The 19,464-nt window shown below is 40.2% G+C and overlaps 1 protein-coding gene across 1 annotated transcript in view; it reads right to left on the bottom strand.

The window, feature by feature from the left end:
* LOC120936696 overlaps nucleotides 1-19,464 on the bottom strand; it is a 353,988-nt gene that overhangs the window by 66,945 nt on the left and 267,579 nt on the right. The window contains exon 5 of the mRNA XM_040349249.1: nucleotides 15,303-15,373. Within this exon, the coding sequence (XP_040205183.1) occupies nucleotides 15,303-15,373 (71 nt within the window). The remainder of the gene's footprint in view (nucleotides 1-15,302; nucleotides 15,374-19,464) is intronic.

A 19,464-nucleotide genomic window follows, 5' to 3' on the forward strand; every position in this document is an offset into this window, starting at 1 on the left:
TGGGGCATTGTGGGAGCGGTGTATACATTGAGTTTCCACTGCTCCTGCCCATTGAAATGAATGGGCAGCGATGCTGCTAGCGCCGCAACATGGGTGGTATTCTTTAGGTGCTATAAAAGTGCCCCGCCAGCGTCTGAAAAGCGTCTCTATAACAGCGGTAAAGCACCGCTAAAACTAGCGGCTCTTTAACGCTAATGCCTGCACCGCCCCAGTGAAAAAGGGGTCTTACAACTGTGGTTTCCTACTATCCGGGATCCCACCCTTTAGAAAGACACCCAGTTTGTAGACATGCCATTTAGGCTGGGTTCACATATATGCAAATCGGATGCGTTTTTAAACCTGCTCTCAATGGAGTCCTGTCACACATGTCCAGGAGGGCCACAGTGCGGTTTTGAAAAGGTTTCTGTGTGTTTTTGGGTCTGGTTCAGGTGCGAATTTAGGCAAAAAGACGCATCTGAACTGGTGAAGAGAAACACACCAGACGTGTGTGAACCCAGCCTTAAGCCCTGTACACACGCTCGGTTTTCTCGGCGGTAAAAAGTTTGCTGAGTAAACCGAGGGGAAAGCCGAGAACCCAGCAGAAAAACTGGCATGAAGCTTTGGCCGGGAATACCGGCGGTGTGTATGCTCTATCGGCACTGCCTCGCAGTGTTTCCAATAGGTAAATGGTAGATCTGGTGAAAAAAAATGCTGGGAATCCAGACGGGAAAGTAGAGAGCAGGTTCTCTATTTTCCTGGCGGGATTCCTGGCTGTTTTCCTGACAGGAAAACTGTGAGGAAGCACACACATATCTGGGAATATCTGTCGTGTGTACAAGGCTTGAGTCTACATTAAGGGGCAGATCCTCAAAGAAATTACGTTGGCGTATCTCTTGATACGCCGCGTAATTTCAAATTTTGCACGTCGTATCTTTGTTTTGGTATCCACAAAACAAGATACGACGGCATCTCGGCTAGATCCGACAGGCGTACGTCTTAGTACGCTGTCGGATCTAAGCTGCAATTTTTCGGCGGCCGATAGGTGGCGTTCCCGTCCAAATCCACATCGAGTATGCAAATTAGCTATTTACGGCGATCCACGAACGTACGTCGGCCCGGCGTACTCAATGTTAAGTATGGCCGTCGTTCCCGCATAAAAAAATTTTGAATTTTTTACGTCGTTTGTGTAAGTCGTTCGCGAATAGAAATTTGCGTAGAATGACGTCACCGTCGTAAACATTGGCTGGTTCCGGTTTCGAGCATGCACAATGGGATACCCCCAGGGACGGCGCATGCGCAGTTTAAAAAAAAACGTTGTTTACGTCGGGTCACGACGTATTAGCATAAAACACGCCCCCATTACATCCATTTGAATTCCGCGCCCTTACGGCGCGAGAGATACACTACGCCGCCGCAACTTACGGCGCAAATCCTTTCAGGATTTGAAAAAAAAGTTAAGTTACGGCGGCGTAGCGTATCTTAGATACGCTGCGCCCGCGGAAAGGTATGTGGATCTGCCACTAAGAGTGCAGCACTTCTTTTAACACAAATACACTCTGGGATAGTTCCTAGCAAGAAGTCTCTTGAATCACTTCTATGTTTGATTTTTGAATTCTTGCTTTGTACTTGCTGTGATTGTAGCTTGCCTTCTGGATTATTCTGTTCTGTTGGGTAAACATTAGCACTATTAACTGTAAAAATCATAAAACCAAACCCTTAATGCTTGAACCTGGGTACTAGGGCTAGCAACAATGATGGCAGCATCGCTGTTGCCTCTGCTTGGGGAATTTCATTTTTTCATCTTGCATACCCGCATTCTCAGTGTGACCCTACAAAAAAATGCAGTGTTACTTATTGGCTGTAGGAAAAGCGTCATGATTTAATAAAGTTTCAGATGATTTTGTAAAAATACAAGCCAAACTCCTCTGTTTTATATTCAGAATAGCCCAACACAAATTATATGCATGACTGAAAGACTATATCCATGTAACATAGTAACAATTCAATTACAATATTTCCTGCAACATCCGTAAACAATGATTTGGAAGGCTGTTGTGTAAGAAGACACAGTCATTTAAACTGCGCTGCTAAACAATGCTCAATTCTGTTGTACTGTAAGCCAAAACTACATATGACTTTTATAATTTTTTGTCCTACTTCAGGGGGTATTTAATTAAGTCTATCCTGTCTAACATGATCTGATGTCATTGAACAAGGATATGTTCTTTGTTAGCGGAGCTCTTACTTTCAGTCTCCTCTGTGTATTTGATACCATGGTAACAGAACAGTAAGCTAAAGCCAATGAGATAATGAGATATTCTCGTTGTAATTGTGCTTCATGAGGGCACCAGTTCCCAAGGGTGCTATGTGACAGCCTTACAACTGCTAATAGAATTTACAAAACACACAAATATTAGTAGGAAGCCAATTGCAACAAAAACCATGCAAACACGTGTGATGTGTTGGATCTTCCCCCGCTCTGTAAATTAAGTTGGGCACATGTATGCATCGCTCACTCCGAAGCATTATTTTAATGACTATCATTACATCTGAATCATGAAAACTTCAAGGAACTTCAGGTTTGAAACGAACTAACCAGCCCGTGAGCTGCATTATAATTATGTCTACATGCTACAGGCAGAGCTGTATAGTGATCGGCAGAGCCGAGCTCTTGAATATTTTATTTAGAGAATAGCCTGTAAATATAGATAGATTGATCACATTGTACCTGTCAGTGTTACCAGTTCTGCACAGATGGTTGTTAAGACTGGATGCCAGGTGCACATTCCCTGCGCCTGCCAAGCACTCCTCAAAAGTCAAAAGGGGTGCTTTGAGCTGACACACGCCTTGCATTCCATCATGGCAGTATAAACCCTTCATAAAACATCTCCAAGCTGTAATGGTGCATCATTCATTCATTCATTTTGCTTGCTTATCTTTATTAGCCCCTAAATCAGAACTTCATTCAGTACTTTAATAAAAATATAACAATAGTGGGTCTATAGGCATATACACTATACTACTGAAAGTATTGGGACACCTGCCTTTACACCAGTGGTCTCAAAGTACCGGCCCGCGGGCCATTTGCGGCCCGCGGACCAGTTATAAATGGCCCTCAGGCAGGGTGGAAGTGAGGGGAGCAAAAAAAAAAAAAAAAAATTTTTTTTTTTTTTTTTGAGCTGGAGCCATCTGGTGGTGAGCCGTTGGTATTACAAGTTATTACCACCAGATGTGAGCTGGCGCCATCTGGTGGTGGCCGTTGGTATTACAAGTTAAGCATTACAAGTTAAACAGCAATTCTAATGTCATTTTACACTATTTTCACTGCCATATTCTTCCCTCTAAAGAAAACCCCCAAACATTATATATATTTTTTATCCTAACACCCTAGAGAATAAAATAGCGATCGTTGCAATACTTTCTGCTACGCCGTATTTGCGCAGCGGTCTTGCAAGCGCACTTTTTTGGGAAAAAATTACACTTTTTTTAATTAAAAAATAAGACAACAGTAAAGTTATCCCCATTTTTTTTAATATTATGAAAGATAATGTTACGCCGAGTAAATTCATACCCAACATGTCACGCTTCAAAATTGTGTCCGCTTGTGGAATGCCGACAAACTTTTTTACCCTTTTAAAATCTTCATAGGCGACGTTTAAAAAAATCTACAGGTTGCATGTTTTAAGTTACAGAGGAGCTAGAATTATTGCTCTCACTCTACCAATCGCGGCGATACCTCACATGTGTGGTTTGAACACCGTTTACATATGCGGGCGCTGCTCACGTATGTGTTCGCTTCTGCGAGCAAGCTCGTCGGGACGGGGTGCGTTTTCTGGCTCCTAACTATTTTAGCTGGCTCCTAGATTCCAAGCAAATCTGTCAAACCCTGACTTACACCAGTGCTGGTGGTAATAATGCGCTCGCTGACACCAGTGCTGGGGGTTAATAATGTGTTCGCTGACACCAGTACTGTTGTTTTTGAAGTTTGAAAGTTTGCATGCGGCCCCCCATGGCATATGAAAACTTGTCTTGTGGCCCTCAGGTAATTTGAGTTTGAGACCCCTGCTTTACACGCACCTGAACTTTAATGGCATCACAGTCTTAGGGCCAGATTCTTGTAGAATCTGCGGCGGCGTAGCGTAAGCAATTTACACTACACCGCCGCAACTTACTGGAGCAAGTGCCGTATTCTCCAAGCACTTGCTCCGTAATTTGCGTCGGCGTAGTGTAATTGGCCCCGCGTAAGGCCGCGTAATTCAAAGGGGGTGGCTTGTATTTATTTTACAAAATATTCCAACTGCACACCTTCCAGGAAAATGGCCAATAAGTAAAAGGGTGCTGAAACGATCACCAGCTGGGAACCGGAAAGCAAATCATGTACACATATTCGCCAGCACACCAAGGATCATTGAAAAAACGTCCAAAAATATAATGCATAATAGCGATCCAAAAAGCAACGTTTCGAGGTCACGCAGGACCTCTTCGTCAGGCATTGCCTGACGAAGAGGTCCTGCGTGACCTCGAAACGTTGCTTTTTGGATCGCTATTATGCATTACATTTTTGGACGTTTTTTCAATGATCCTTGGTGTGCTGGCGAATATGTGTACATTGTATTTAAATTAGGCGTGCCCCCGCGCCGATCGAACTGCGCATGCGCCGGGCTTAAAATAGCCCAGTGCGCATGCTCCAGTTCTCGACGGAAAACGTCAATGATGCCGACGTGGGCGTCATTGACGTAAAGTCGTATTCGCGGACGACTTAGGAAAACGACGTAACCGACGGAACAAGCCGACGCTGACCCGACGCCATACTTAACATGGCATACGACGGACCTATGTAAACTTGCCCCTCATATTAGCAGGGGCAAGTTTACGCTTACGTAAACGTCGTAAATTCTCTGCGTCGTTCGCGCGTACGTTCGTGAATCGTCGTAAATTGCTAATTTACATAAGCGACAGGGAAGAGGACGTCGGCGACACCGAGCGGCGGAAAAAAATGCATTTAAGATCTGACAGCGTAAGAGCCTTACGCTTGTCAGATCTAAGGGATATCTATGCGTAACTGATTCTAAGAATCAGTCGCATATATAGGCCGGGCCAGATGAGGACTTACGACGGTGCAAATGGCTTTGCGCCGTCGTAACGCCTTTGAGAATCTGGCCCTTAGTGCGTAGGGTTCAATATTAAGTTGGCCCACCCTTTGCAGCTATAACAGCTTCAACACTTCTGGGAAGGCTGTCCACAATGTTTAGGAGTGTGTCTATGGGCATGTTTGACCATTCTTCCAGAAGCACATTTGTGGGGTCAGAGACTGATGTGGACCAGAAGGCCTGGCTCGCAGTCTACGCTCTAATTCATCCCAAAGGTGTTCTATCAGGTTGAGGTCAGGGCTCTGTGCAGGCCAGTCAAGTTCCTCCACCCCAAACTCGCTCATCCATGTCTTTATGGACCTTGCTTTGTGCATTGGTGCGCAGTCATGTTGAAACAGAAAGGGGACATCTCCAAACTGTTCCCAAAAGGTTGGGAGCATTAAATTATCCAAAATGTCTTGATATGCTGAAGCCTTAAGAGTTCCCTTCACTGGAACTAAGGGGCCAAGCCAAACCCCTGAAAAACAACCCCACACCATAATCCCCCTCCACCAAATGATTTGGACCAGTGCACAAAGCAAGGTCCATAAGGACATGAATGAACGAGTTTGGGGTGGAGGAACTTGACTGGCCTGCACAGAGTCATAACCTCAACCCGATAGAACACCTTTGGAATGAGTTAGAGTGGAGACTGCGACCCAAGCCTTCTCGTCCACATCAGTGCCTGACCTCACAAATGGGCTTCTTGTGGACAGCCTTCTCAGAAGAGTTGAAGCTGTTATAGCTGCAAAGGGTGGACCAGCTCAATATTGAACCCTACGGACTAAGACTGGGATGCCATTAAAGTTCATGTGTGTGTAAAGGCAGGTGTCCCAATACTTTTGGTAATATAGTGTTTTTGCACCAGGCCCTGAAGCTGGATGGGCCCATGGTAGGACCCCTGCTATCAATGGATGTATGAATGGAGGCTTCTGTTAGTGGTTGCTGTGTCCTTATTTTCGCTGGCTCTTCAAGATGTATGTTCATATCCAGGACTGGCTAGTTCTGCCCTGGGCCAAATTATGATTGTGGTCCAGCAACCGGCAACAATGGAAAGTAACAATCAATGTACTGTATGTCAGAACACTTCTACTCCTGTCGAAAATTTGTATTTGAGGGTCAGATATGAAATTATACTTTAATTCACCTAGATAGCTCTATGAGTAATCCACTCACTTCTTTACTATCTTTCTTTGAAGGCTATGGCAATACTTCTCTTTTAACCTTTGTTGATAGGGCCTTTATTTTAGGTTAACCTGCCCATAAAAGTGGGCTTTTTTTCAGGGGTGGTATTTGGGGGTTTTCATTTCTTTTGGGGATTTATTGTTTTTATTTTATGTTGATGGGGCCATTATTAAGTTTGGGTGCCTTAAAGGGGAGCATTCATTTGTTAATAACCATCTGTTTTTGTTGCTGCATTTTGTTAGCTGCATGCCACTACAGCATTTGAACAAAATAATTAGGTGCACGTAAACCATCTCATTACATTACTCACAATCACTGCACTTCCTATCCCCATAGATAAAATAGAGGTTAGGCATACACCAGTTAGGCCTATTATCGATAAAGTTAGGCCTATTAAAAAAACTGTCCTGATGCCTTCAAATTTTACACTGCAGTATTTTAGTTCTTATAGTAAAGCCCCAGTCTGTGCTATAGGGCTGCAACTAAGGATTATTTTCATAATCAATTAGTTGGCCGATCAAATCGGGTAAATATATAAATCCAGCTACTGTATATGGTTGGGGAACAAAATATATAATCTACACTAAGAATAACAGACAGAACCAATCTATATACTATTAGAGATTGAATCTGGTACATATCATCAGATTTGGAGATCAACATTTTTATTTAAATAAAAAATAAAAATACTTTTAACGCTTTTTCTGCAGATTTTCAGATAAAGATTGTAATAAAATATTATGCATGATAGAGTCCCTTGTCATAGGCAGGTTGCTTGATACAAGCTACCTGTGCCTGCTGTCACTTGTGCTGGCCATACACAAGCAAATGTTACCTTTAAAAATTTTCATTTTAACCTGCCTAGCGGTATTCCCGAGTCTGGCTCGGGGTGGAATTTCAGTACCATTAGCGGTATCCCCGAGTCAGGATCGCATTACAGGATCCAGGCAAAGTTATTTACCTTGTCCCCTGCGATGTCTCCCTGCTGTGTGAGCGAGGTGTCTCCTCGCTCGATTCACACAGTGCCCGAGTGCTGCCGAGCTCCGTTCCCTATGACGTTACGACGCACTGGGCGGAGATCGGCTCCAAATTCAAAAAAGTAAAAACACACAATACATACAGTATACTGTAATCTTACAGGTTACAGTACTGTATAAAATAATTACACACACCCTTTGTCCCTAGTGGTCTGTCCAGTGTCCTACATGCACTTTTATATAATAAAGACTGTTTTTTTTTTCTGCATGGAAACTAGAGATTGTTCATAGCAACCAAAAAGTGTCCCTTTTTATCAAAAGTGGTTTTAATAAATTAGAATCACTTGCAGAATTGAGCAATAGTGATTTGTGGGGAAATTCATCTTCAGACACTGAAAGTAATGACAATGACAATTCTCTAACTGAGCAAATTTCAGTGTTTTTGATTTGAGTTCATTATTGATTAATTTTTATTATTATTATGTTATTATTTGTTATAATTATTTATAGTTATTTATTATATTATAATTTATGATTTTGTGTTTCAAACGTTATCATACCCGGGATGTCTACTAGACTCTTGTTTGGACAGATTTAAGTGAGTTATTCCTAAGAATTGCAGGCCTACAATATAAAATGCAAAATTTCCTTGCTAAATAATGGTACCGCTTTCAGCACTTAAAATCTGACATAATCATACCGCCAGGGAGGTTAAGAATGTTCGTTTAGATTTCAAATCACTTGACGTTCGTTTTCGAACACAGTGACAGAAAAATTTGAAAGAGCAGAATAGAAAACTTTTCTTTATCGAACACATTTTCAGACAGTGTATGGGGTTTTTGTTCAGAAATGAGATTCATTTTAAAAATGAATGTTAAAAGCAAGTGACATTTTCAGATGACATTTATTCATTCATCAAATGTAGAAAGAATTTTCATACAAATATTCTTGTACAAAAATTGAAACGTGTATTGCCAGCTTACAACATTTAGTAGCAGTAGCATGCTTTTTTTTTTTACCTGTCATGATGGGGTTAAAAAATAAATTAGCTCTTTATAGTACAAAAACAGCAGATAATCACTATTATGTAGGGCTTGTTAACACTTGCTTAAAAACATGGCTTTGGACATAAAGCTTTTTTGTTAAAGCTCTCTGAATGCCAGTCAAAGTGCCTGTCACTAAATAAAATGGTTAGCTTACAGTCCTGTTTATACTTGCTTCAAAACATGGCTTTGGACACGCTTTGTTAAAGCTCTCTGAACACCAGTCAAAGCTCATGTCACTAAACAAAATGGTAAGCTTACAGTCCTGTTACAACTTGTATTTGCTTTGCATTGGCTTTGCTTCAAATATTATACCCCATGTTGATCTAGTGGTGCTTCAAAGCGTTTTCAAAGCCTCCATAGAAGTCTATGGCAGAGCTTGCTTGAAGCAACTGAAGCTTTTGAGAAGCATTAATTCAGCTTTAGCTTTACTTTGTTTTGGAGAAATTGCAAGTATGAGTTATCAACACACACACAGGGCATCTGCCAAGCTTCATTAAAGCTTCAAAAAAGCACCACCAAATCATTATCAAAGCACCACAAAAGCATCATCAAAGCATCACCGAAACATAACAGAAGCATAATAAACACATTAAAAAGGCATGTTGAAATGGTAGATGCTTTAATGTCAAAGCAAGTGTAAATGAACCCTATATACAGTATATACTGTATATAAAATAAATATACCCAGAAGTAAGATATACAGGGTATTTTACCTGGGAGTCAGACATGAAGCTATATGAAGGGTGGTGGTGGGAGTATAAATATTTTTATTTTAAAGTAGTACTAAAGGATGAGATGTTTGTGCATGGATATAATCACTTTAAATCATTTTAATGCACAATACTGGTAAACGTTTACTTTAAATGTAATTGTAATTGTAAATATATTGCCTCCAGTCTAGCAGCCTCCAGGTTCTCTGGATTCAGTTGCTGATTTTCCCTGCACAGAGCCCTTAAAGTGATTGCAAGCATTTTAGTGCCTTTACAGTAAGCTGCAAAGTATAATATAACATGCTCCTACAGCAAAGTAAGAAAACTTCTGCCTTTAGAATCACTCAATTCCTTCTCCTGTCCCGGACTACATGTCCTATGAGGCATTGCTCCTCACATATTTACATTCACAAGTTCTCAGGCACTTACTGACATGTATGGATGGTCTACTGAGCTATATGTGTGCTGCACTGCATTTCCTGGTATGTAAAACTGTTAGTCATGAATATTGCGTGTTTCCTGCAAGACACAACTGATTTTCTAAACAGGCTCATCAATATACAACAATTACCACCAAATACACTTCTAGTCACTATGGATGTAGATTCTCTGTACAGTAACATCCCTCACAAGGATGTATTGGCTGCATGTCACAGATTCTTATCATCCTCACCAAACCACAAATACACTGCAGAGGATGTTACACAGCTCATTGAATTCATTCTTACACACAACTACTTCACTTTCAATAATGACATCTATCTCCAGTGTATAGGTACTGCTATGGGAAGTAAAATGGCACTCCAATATGCAAACTTATTTATGGCTGACCTGGAGGAAAAATTCCTGAACAGCAGACAACAAAAGCCATACAGGTATTATAGCTATATCGATGATGTATTCATCATATGGACAGAAGGTGAAGAAAATCTAAAACAGTTTTACTCATTGATCAACACTTTTCACCCATCTATCAAACTAAAAATGAATTATTCTAACACACACGTCAACTTTCTAGACACTGCGGTATACATCAGGGATGACAAGCTTCACACTTCGAAATACAGGAAACTGACTGACTATCTCCACAGTTCCAGTTTTTACCCCCCAACACACTAAACGGGCCATCATACATAGACAGACCATCATATACCACTGGATATGTTCAGACCCTGAAGACAGAGATAAACATCTCAGAACACTAGCAGACTCCATTTATAAGAAAGGTTATAAAGACAAAACCATTAACAAGGCCATGAAAACCCGAAGAGAAAATCTCTTCCAATACAAAGAGGAAAAAAAAAAAAAAACAATGTACCTCTAGTCACCACATACAGTCCAGCACTAGAAGGGATTAAAAAAAAAGATAATCAAAGATTTACAACCCATCACAATAGAGGATGAAATAAATATTCCAACAACCCCAAAACTTGCTTTCAGACAACCACTCAACCTCAGACATAAACTAATAAACAGAAAACTCCATTCTGACTATGAAGTCACAAGTAATGGAAGCAAACCCTGCAATAAAAAACACTGTAAACGGCAACCAGATCTATCTATCTAAAAGCGTCACACACCCAAAGGGACCTTCAATATCCCAGGATCATACAGCTGTACCTCCAGTAATCTTATGTACCAAATCAAATGCAAAAGATGTAGCAAAGCATCTTATGGTGGTGAAACAGGACAGAAGTTGCAAGCGAGGATGAATTTGCACAGATATACCATCAAGGAAGATGTTTCTGCACACCTGTGGGATATCATTTCTCACAACCAGACTACACTATAGAAAACCTCAATGTTTTAGTTCTTAAAGGGAATTTCAGAATTATCCAGGAAAGGAAAACTTTTGAACTAAGGATGATACTTCTATTTGACACTCTATCTTACTAACTATGCTAGTTTTATTACCATTGCCACATACATTTGTTTGTGCTTGTTTTTTTTTTCCTTTCCCTCAAAGATTGTGTTTTTTAAACATTCTACTAAAACTTTGAATCAGTACTGCTTGGATCTTGAAGAAAGGGACATACCCCGAAAGCTTGTCCTGAAAAATTGTATGTTAGTGCAAATAAAAAAGTATCACTGACAGTACTCAATTGTCTTTGGTATGTAAATAAATAATGCATTCTGTATGCAGGCCAACTAATCGGCTGACCAACTAATTGATTATGGAAATAGTTGGCAACTATTTTCATAACCAATCATAATCGATTATGTTGATTAATAGTTATACAGCCCTGCTGTTCTACTTATCTCTAGTACAATTAGGCCTAGCTTTTCTATTTAAAATTGATCTGCTGTTTACACTACTAGCTCAGCTGCTATATTTGAATTCAGGCAGTAAAATACCTGACATACTCTTTTTCTGTAGTAGGTTTTGGTCAATTCTCTTTAATTATAATGCCCTGTTTCTGGCTACTTTTACATTGCTGGATCATCTATGGAATGATCCATATCTGTTGGTCAAGCACATCTATTATCCTTTGATGAGTAAGCATGCATCTCTGCTAAAGTTACCCTAAATAGCCTTTTATTTACTGAAATTAATCAGATTAGGGAGCTGCTTCTGTATCTACTCAAGTTAATTGTAAAAAGAAAATCAATTCCACAGCAAAATATGCACTGCCAGTGTGCAACCTTCCCCACTTTATGAGATGGGAAAGAGGGACACCTATTAACAAAAGTATGTAGGCATAAAACACTCCCCCTGGCAAGCCCCCTTAATTTAGAATATGACAAAAAATACTATTCCTTTATATTGGCCTTTGAAATGTTAAATGCTGCAATTTATCTTTTTAATGAAAGTTTTAGCACCGGGAAACACTATTTGAAAGATAAATGGTGCATTTTATATACAACTATATAGATTAGACCAAAATGAGGTCCACCTCATCTGATCAGAGAATATCTTGTGCTTTTTAAAAAAAATTGCAAAAACCAACAACTCTCTCTTTTTAGTGTACAGAGCAGAGTGGCACCCAGAGGACCGTGGCCATCACTGTATGTAGTGAGGACTATTTCAGTGATTTCAACATCCCCACCAGCCATCTGGATATCATACTGCATATGGATACCTACATTGAGTCAAGTTAGACCTATCTATGTTTGCAACAAAAAAATGATAATTCCTGGAGCTTCACTTTAGGGCATTCCCCAAGCATGTTAATTAACCCTTTCTCTGGCACAACTATTTGCAACAACTGCAGCACTGGCATGTAAACACACTGCTGACTGCTATAGCATTTACATGGCCCCCAAGACATTGCCCAGCTTCCCATTTTTTTGTTTTTTACAGTTTCCCTATAAGTCCTAAAACATTTCAGATTTAAACAAGATTTGCATATTAATCTTCCTCAAGATTCACCTGTTCTTGGAGAATCAAATCCAGGTTAATATGTCTATCAGTATTGTAGTATTCCTATGGTGTGCTTGTGTTAGTCTTTAAAGTGCTACCTTTGTGCCTCTGGAGTCACCATTGGATATTCACCCTGATATAAATGGGGCTTCAACTTATTCCAAAATCAACATTAAAGCAGTAGTTCACCCAAAAAATAAATTTTTAACATTACATTCAGCCGAGTTGTCCTAATGACAATCGGCTGGTTTTTTTTGTTTTTTTCCGTACATACCGTATTTTCACCGCCGCTTCCGGGTATGTCTTCTGCGGGACTTGGCGTTTCTAATTGATTGACAGGCTTCCGACCGTCGCATACTGCGCGTCACGAGTTGCCGAAAGAAGCCGAACGTCGGTGCGCAGGCGCCGTATAGAGCCGCACCGATGTTCGGCTTCTTTCAGGAACTCGTGACGCGCTGTATGCGACGGTCGGAAGCCTGTCAATCAATTAGGAACGCCCAGTCCCGCCCTAGATGTGCCAGGGAGACCTCATCCATCTGATGTGGCGGTGCCCTAAGCTGCATCTATATTGGACGGGGGGTTCCTTAAGACCCTGAATGAGGTATTTGTGGCTCAGATACCACAGAACCCTAAAGTGTGTGTTTTGGGTATTATAGATGATTTGCCACTTGAGGACAACCCCAAAAAAGCCATTGGTAGGGCCCTTTTCCAGGCCCGCAAACTTATGCTTAGTCACTGAAAGGATGTGGAACCCCCTAGGCTGGGTGAATGGATAGCGCAGATGGGATTCACTCTTAGGGCAGAGAAATATATATACCAGCACAGGAGCCTGCGGGGGGGGGGGGGGGGTTTGAACTGCTATGGGCCCCCTGGTTAAATACGCCGGGGGTAGCCCCACTTGAATTGGTAATGGACAGGCTACTTATTTAGAGAGTGGGATGTAAAGGTATACAGCGTGATCAATAGTTTCTCACAGGTGGGGGTGGGTGAGTACGCTAGGGGCTGGATCATTGTTTGCAATAGGATGGGTGGTGGAATGCGAGAGATTACTGTTACTGTTATTTTTTGCTTGTGGTATTACAGTACATTGTAAGAGTTTGTAGCACGCCATGTTTTTTGTTCCTTTTTTGTATTATGTGTTATGAGAAAAAAAGAGAAAAAAATGTGTGTAATCTTGTATTGCTTTTACCATATGCTTCAATAAACATCCTTTTTTGAGAAAAAAAAAGGAACGCCCAGTCCCGCAGAAGACATACCCGGAAGCGGCGGTGAAAATACGGTATGTACGAAAAAAAACCCCAAAAAAAAAGCCGATTGTCATTAGGACAACTCGGCTGAATGTAATGTTAAAAATGTGTTTTTGGGTGAACCCCCGCTTTAAGCCTCTCTCCCTCAATGATTGAACTCTGTGTCTGTCAGGGAGTGGGGCTTAGTGATATGATCTTGTTTTGGGAATATTTAGATCCTTTGTAAAGCCTGGGTTGGGACTGGCATCCAGACATCTTTACAGAGCTGCAGGAATGAATTTGAAGACTATGTTCAGGTACCACAAAGTCTCTACACTCTTCAGAACTTTTGTTACCTTAGAATTGATTTAGGCCAGGTCAGTTTCACTTTAATGTTTAACAAAACAGTGATTCAGGAGGTTACTAAGGTATCTATGCAACAAATGTGATCATTATTAGCGATAATCAGTGTATAGGATGGAGTCTCGTGGAGGAATTTTGGTGTCTATAGGGAGAATCTTTGGCGTGCTACAATATCTCTTTCAAGGATATTTTTTATTATAAAGTATAGCGCTGACAAATTCTACAGAGATTTACAAAACAAATTCAACCATTTATATTAGTCAGTGACCTAAAAGTACAAAAAAATGTCTTACAAACATACATGTTTACTAGGACCAATACCGCCAGCAGCCAATCAACCAATATATTTTGGTTGAATGGTGGAGGAAAATTAGAGACCTGTGAAAACCCATATACATACATGCAATATCCATTCAGAGAATATTTACTCAAGGCCCCAGATCTGCAAAACCATATAACAACTACTAAGCCACTATGATCACAGATCATTTTTTGTTCTATAGTCATCTACAAAATTCTGTCTGGTAATGGGAACGCTTACACTGTGAACTGCTATGAAAATGATGGGTCTAGATAAAATAATAGAAACAAAATTGCAGACTTGTCTAGTTATTAATTTAGGATAGCAACCTGTGCAGGATGAATCATAACATATATCAATGCAACAAACACGAAAAGTTGTAGACCAATGACTGTTTATTAGTATGTCATGCATTAGATTATCAGTATGCAATATATTGTATTGGATTTATCTCTTTATTATGGTAGCAAGGGTTACATTAACCTTTCCCCTGTATATGCCACCCATACACTAATTTCTTTATACTATGTTATTGTATCAGTATAGTTTTAGTCTAATAAAAGTGTATGTTTCTGGCATTTAAAGTGGTACAGGAAATATAGTACTAAAGTAGATTAACATTTACAATTGACATACTGTATTTTCATATATTCTTGGAGCGATGGCTACAAGAGTAAAGTATTGTTTATTTAGTATAAACAGTCAGCTGTGCAGACTTTATGCATAATGCAGGGATTAGATTTACATGCAGACATTAAATCCATTTATATCATTTACAGGCAACCTCTGATGTTGAAAGGAGAAAAGAGCAAATACAAATGTATCCTGATAGAACAAATGGTAACTATTTTCAGATGCCTGCATCAACAAGATGCACAGGTTAGTGTGAAGTGTGATAAAAGGGATGTAGCAGAGAACTGTTGTGCAAATGCAAGTCTAATGACATTAAAGAGAGTGGAAAAGCTTGATTTCATTTGGAGTGACATGGAACGTACACAAATGAAAAGTCTTAGGAATTCACTCACTTTTCCGTAGCTTGTGCTCCACTGGAATGCTTCTACTTATACATGCAGATTGATGTGCAGACCGTAAAAGACTGCAAATGAAAACAAGATGAAAAGATGAACATAATCTTGAATTTATGGATAAAATAATCAAGGTTTGTGATTAATGTTAGAAGTGCGTATACATAGACTTGACTTACTTGTATATTACTTTATATAAATAATATAGATCAGATGAGATAGTGACCATAGCTCAAGCATTATATGTAAATCATATTAAATGGCAACTCCAATCAAAACAAGTCAATAGTAAATCTCCTCCTAAACTGATACAGATCCCATACCCCCACTAGGGAGATCTTCCCTACAATGACAATGTTTTTTCAGAATTTTCTATATATATGTTGAATAAACCACCCAAAATACATTCTACATATAATTCTTTAGATAACCGAGAAGGGCACATTAACTGCATGACTGTTATTCCTCACTCCACATCTGGCTGTGTTCTCCATGGCATTGATGCTCAATTAGAAATGTGTGTTCTACATGGGAGCCCTCAGTGCTTCTCCTGTGCTTGAGTGCTAATACTTTATAGGATTCCTATGCTGAGAGAAATATAGAGCTTGCCATGACTGACCTTATTTTGATAATTCTAGATATCTGACGGTGTCTGGTTTATATTTTCTAACACTAACTCAGAACAAGCATGTACTATAGTTCAGAAAGTGAAATTAGAACTCTTGGTCTTCATGCTTGTTACAGTATGGCGTTTCCCGAAGGTTCTGAAGATAATTGATCAGCAAGACAGCTAGTAGGAGGGGGGATAGGAATAGCAACCTTAGCAAAAGTTGCCTTTAACCCCTTGCTTACTGGGCATTTATACCACTTTCCTGCCCAGGCCAATTTCCAGCTTTCAGCGCCCTCACATTTTGATTGACAATTGCGCGGTCATGCAACTCTATACTCAAATGAAAGTTTTATTATTTTTTTCAAACAAATAGAGCTTTTGGTGGTATTTAATCACCCCTGCGGTTTTTATGTTTTGCTAAACAAAAAAAAAGACAGATAAAAAAAAAAAAAAAACAACAACAAATTGTCATGGAATTTAGCAAATAGGTTAATTTTTCTTCAATGATGGGCACTGATGAGGTGAAAATGATGGGCACTGATAGGCGGCACTGATGGGCACTGATTAGGAGGCACTGGTAGGCACTGATCAGGAAGCACTGACGAGGCTGCACTGATGGGTGTCACTGATAGGCACTGATGATGCAGCACTGGTGGGCAATGATAGGCGGCACTAATGGGCACTGATAGGTGGCACTGATGGCCACTGATCAGGAGGCACTTGTAGGCACTGATCAGGAGGCACTGACGAGGCTGCACTGATGGCCACTGATAGATGGCACGGAGAGGGGGCAATGATAGGTGGCTCTGATAGGCCGCAATGATGGGCACTGATAGGTGGCACTGGTAGGCACTGATCAGGAGGCACTGATGATGAGGCACTAATGGGCACCGATTGTCAGCACTTATGGGTGACACTGGTGGCCACTGAGTAGCAGTAATGAGGGGCACTGAAAGATGGCACTGGTGGAAATGGATTTAACCCCCCTGGCGGTATTCCCGAGTCTGGCTCGGTGTGGAATTTCAGAACCAAGAGCAGTAACCCCCGAGCCAAACTCAGGATCACCTCGTAGCATCCACAGGCATGGTTTACTTACCTTGTCCATGGATCCTGCGATGCCTCCCCGCTGTGTGATCGAGCTGTCTCCTGGCTCGATTCACCCAGTGCCTGTGTGCTGCCGAACTCCATTCCCTGCAACGTTACGATGCACGGGGCAGAGAACGTTCAAAAAGGTAAATAAACAAAATACATACAGTATACTGTAATCTTACAGATTACAGTACTGTATGTAAAAAATACACACCCTTTGTCCCTAGTGGTCTGCCCAGTGCCCTGCATGTACTTTTGTATAATAAAAACTGTTCTTTCTGCCTGCAAACTATAGATTGTCCATAGCAACCACAAACTGTCCCTTTATGTCAAAAGTGGTTTAAGAGCAGCTAGAAAACAGCGATAATATATTATAATCACTTGCAGGATTGAGCGATAGCGTTTTGTGGGGAAATTCGTATTAAAAAAATAAAAGTTATGACAGCGACAATTCTGCAACTGAGCAAATTTCAGTTTTTGATTTGATTACATTATTGAATTTTTTTTATATAATTATATCATTATTTGTTATAATTATTTATAGTTATTTATTATATTATAATTTATGATTTTGTTTTTTAAACTTTATCATACCCGAGATGTCTACTAGACTCTTGTTTGGACAGGAGGAGAGAACAGGAGGACGTACATGGATGCCGTTCTGGCATTTGAGGTCTTCGATGTAGCTTTCAGATATAGTGCAGACATCAAAATGGTTTAATCTTTAAAAATGCTTTAGGGCCGGTTTACACCATATCGGTACATCTGAGCATTATGCCGCGTACACGCGATCGGAAATTCTGACTAGAAAACTGGGAATTTTTTCTGACGTAATGTTGGCTCAAACTTGGTGTGACACATGGTCACACAAATGTTGTCGGAAATTCCGACCGTCAAGAATGCAGTGACGTACAAGACGTACGATGAGCCAAGATCAATGAAGTTCAATAGCCAGTTCGGCTATTCTGCTAGATTCTGATCATGCGTGTTTTTTTGTGTGTGTCGGAAATGCATACAAACGATTGGATTTTCCGATAGGAACCTGCTCTCAATCTTTTGTTGGAGGAAATTCCGACAGCAAAAGTCGCATACACACGTTCGGAAATTCCGACCAAAAGCTTACATCGTATTTTTGTTGTCGGAACTTCAGAGTGTGTGTACGCGGCATTAGAGATTTTCGTGTGGTTCCCCTTGTATTTCCAGCAGACCAATTAAATTCAATGAGCTGCCAAACACACAGGAATGTGCAAAAAAAGTATGGCAGGCAACATTTTTTAAATTGCTTTGCAGGGGGGCATTTCAGCACAAGTCTGATAATTGGAGGGCTTGTAGGCTATTCTCTCAGAAAAAAACAAAAAACTGACCACATGTGTTCTCTCATGCCTAGCAGGGTCAGTTTGAAATAGAAAAGCAGGGGAACTTACATAAACACAGGTATTTCACACAAAAGAAGAAATACAAAGAAGACAGGATAAGTTTTGACACAAGTACATGGTCCAACAGACCCATATCAGGAATATGAAATTTAGGGGTAACATACACTTTAAGCTAAGGTAAATTTTACTTGCAACATATGATATAAACAAGGCCAAGGATAAATCCAAGGAAAGATCCAAGCTTTACTCACCGGCCAGGCCGGCCAGCCCGCTGACAACCGAATCAACCTATCTAACAGTATGCGTTAAAACAGGGGTTTAGTCTGCACACATTTGCAAAAAAATTCTTGCAAAGTGAACATCCTGTTTGCCTTTAGGAAATCAACCCTGATGTCTAATCTAAAAAATTCAGACTCCAATTGTACAACCAGATTGGTAGACATAGGGTTTGATGTAATATCTTCGGAATGAGCTTAAACACATTTGTAAAATGATCATGCATCTCTCATCCTAGGACAAATGCTTGACACACACATATTTGCAACAAGTGAATACAGTAGTGGAATCAGTGTGGTTTTCAAATATATTATGTCATGTATGTGTGGATTTCAAGCAATAGATGTAAAATATCAAAAATTTTCCAATGATGAATTAAAGTGTTAGATTTAAGGATAAGTTCAGGTTAAAGTGGCACTAAAGGCAAAAACCAAAATGGCATATATGATGCAGACAGTCACTAGCATTGACAACGCAGTGTTTGTTTTTTGGAGTCTCCTGTAAATAGTTTCTTATCTGATCAGAGGGCTGAGACAAACCATTCAACACTTGTAGGGGTGCTTACAATCACCAGTTTTACTCATTTAGTTAAAACCTTTATCCCAAATGAAAAATATATATAAAAAAAAAACTATTTCTGTAACTGCTTAAATAATATTAGCTAGGCTTTAATTTTTAAGACACTTGTATAAAGTCCATTGAAGGATGATTCGAATCCTGCTAAACAGGATGAGATTCGACCCTTAATGAGCAGGCTTAATGTAGATTTGAACCGTTATTGGGCAGGTTGAATGTACCAAGTTGATTGATT

This window comes from Rana temporaria, chromosome 4, assembly GCF_905171775.1.
Source record: "Rana temporaria chromosome 4, aRanTem1.1, whole genome shotgun sequence".
Taxonomy (NCBI): Eukaryota; Metazoa; Chordata; class Amphibia; order Anura; family Ranidae; genus Rana; species Rana temporaria.